Raw genomic sequence first — 1,282 nt, 5'->3', positions numbered from 1 at the left:
GAACACATTATGGCATGCACCGGTGCACGTCGGCACCTAAAACTCCACATATTGTGTATATATGATTGAACCTTACTTTTAGATTGGGACAAAATTATTATATATGACTTGTCATCTTTTTTTTTTGGAACACTATGGCTTATCATCTAAAATGCTAAAATAATTACAAAATAATAGAATGTCGTTATCTAAATGGTTACTATGTCGACTATTTTACGTGGACTATGACATCTCTCTTCTTTTGATCTTACCGAACATAACTGAGTAAAAACCACACACATAATGTAGACCCTCTTCATCTTTAATGGATATATTTATATATATTATATAGACATGCTCATCCTCATCCTCCTTCACTCATTAGTCATTACACAAAACAATACAAGTTCTTCTTCCAAGTGTGTACATTTTTCTTAGGTAGCAAGAGATATATATATATGGGAAAAGGTCGGGGTTTAACCGTTAGTCGGAGCGAAAGGTTTCTAGGAAGTCCTCATCAGTCAGGTGACCGCGTCGTGGACGTAGAAACCGCCGTTGAGCTGGAACTCATGGAAGAGGATGTCTGGTCAGTGCTCGAGCCTGATCAACCAACAGAAGAAAGCGATTGGACAGCACGCTCCCTCGAAGCTGGTGGCGGTGAACGGAGACACAACGGAGTAGGTCGTGCGAGTGGACGGAGAAAGAGACACGCGGCGACTTCTGCTCCGGTGAAAGTGCCTGACTGGAGCAAGATCCTAAAGCCGGAGTCCGTCGTCGGATCAATGCATCATAAGAATAATGATGATGCTGACGTGGCGGATGATGACTGGGAAAGTGGGATGGTGCCACCTCATGAATACGTGGCTGCGCGTAGTCGTAATGGTGACGGTGGTTCATCTGTGATTTTGGGCGTGGGGAGAACGTTAAAGGGACGAGACATGAGACGGGTCAGAGACGCCGTATGGAGCCAAACCGGGTTCTATGGTTAATTTTACTTAATTTAATCTGATCAGTAATTAATCTTAGATTATATATTTATGTCTATACAATAATATCATAATGTATTTTCGATATTATAGTTTAACGTTAATCAACTAGTATATTATATTCAGTATGAATTAATTATGATCATACGTATCCAAGATTTTTTATTTTATACCACGCATTAGAAAAATTAATACAACTTTCTCTTAATCTAATGGCTTAGAGATTACAATAATAAAGATAGCTGAAAATGGAATATTTTCCGTGAAAATAATAAAACCGTTAATGTCAATAAAACATAGATGGAAAATAAAAATCT

At 38.5% G+C, this 1,282-nt stretch overlaps 1 protein-coding gene across 1 annotated transcript; it reads left to right on the top strand.

The window, feature by feature from the left end:
- Positions 1–286: 286 nt before the first annotated feature.
- Positions 287–1,116, top strand: LOC104774334. The gene has a single exon (XM_010498963.2). It carries the CDS (start codon positions 438–440, stop codon positions 966–968), a length of 531 nt encoding a protein of 176 aa, XP_010497265.1. The 5' UTR covers positions 287–437; the 3' UTR covers positions 969–1,116.
- The last annotated feature ends 166 nt before the right edge of the window (positions 1,117–1,282 follow it).

This window comes from Camelina sativa, unplaced genomic scaffold (assembly GCF_000633955.1).
Source record: "Camelina sativa cultivar DH55 unplaced genomic scaffold, Cs unpScaffold02433, whole genome shotgun sequence".
NCBI classification, from domain to species: Eukaryota; Viridiplantae; Streptophyta; class Magnoliopsida; order Brassicales; family Brassicaceae; genus Camelina; species Camelina sativa.
Note: the sequence above shows the minus strand (reverse complement) of the source record. Positions and strands in the feature narration are given on the sequence as shown.

Excerpts from the sequence above, each read along its gene's own strand:
- LOC104774334 (XM_010498963.2), top strand. The coding sequence starts at position 438 with ATGGGAAAAGGTCGGGGTTTAACCGTTAGTCGGAGCGAAAGGTTTCTA.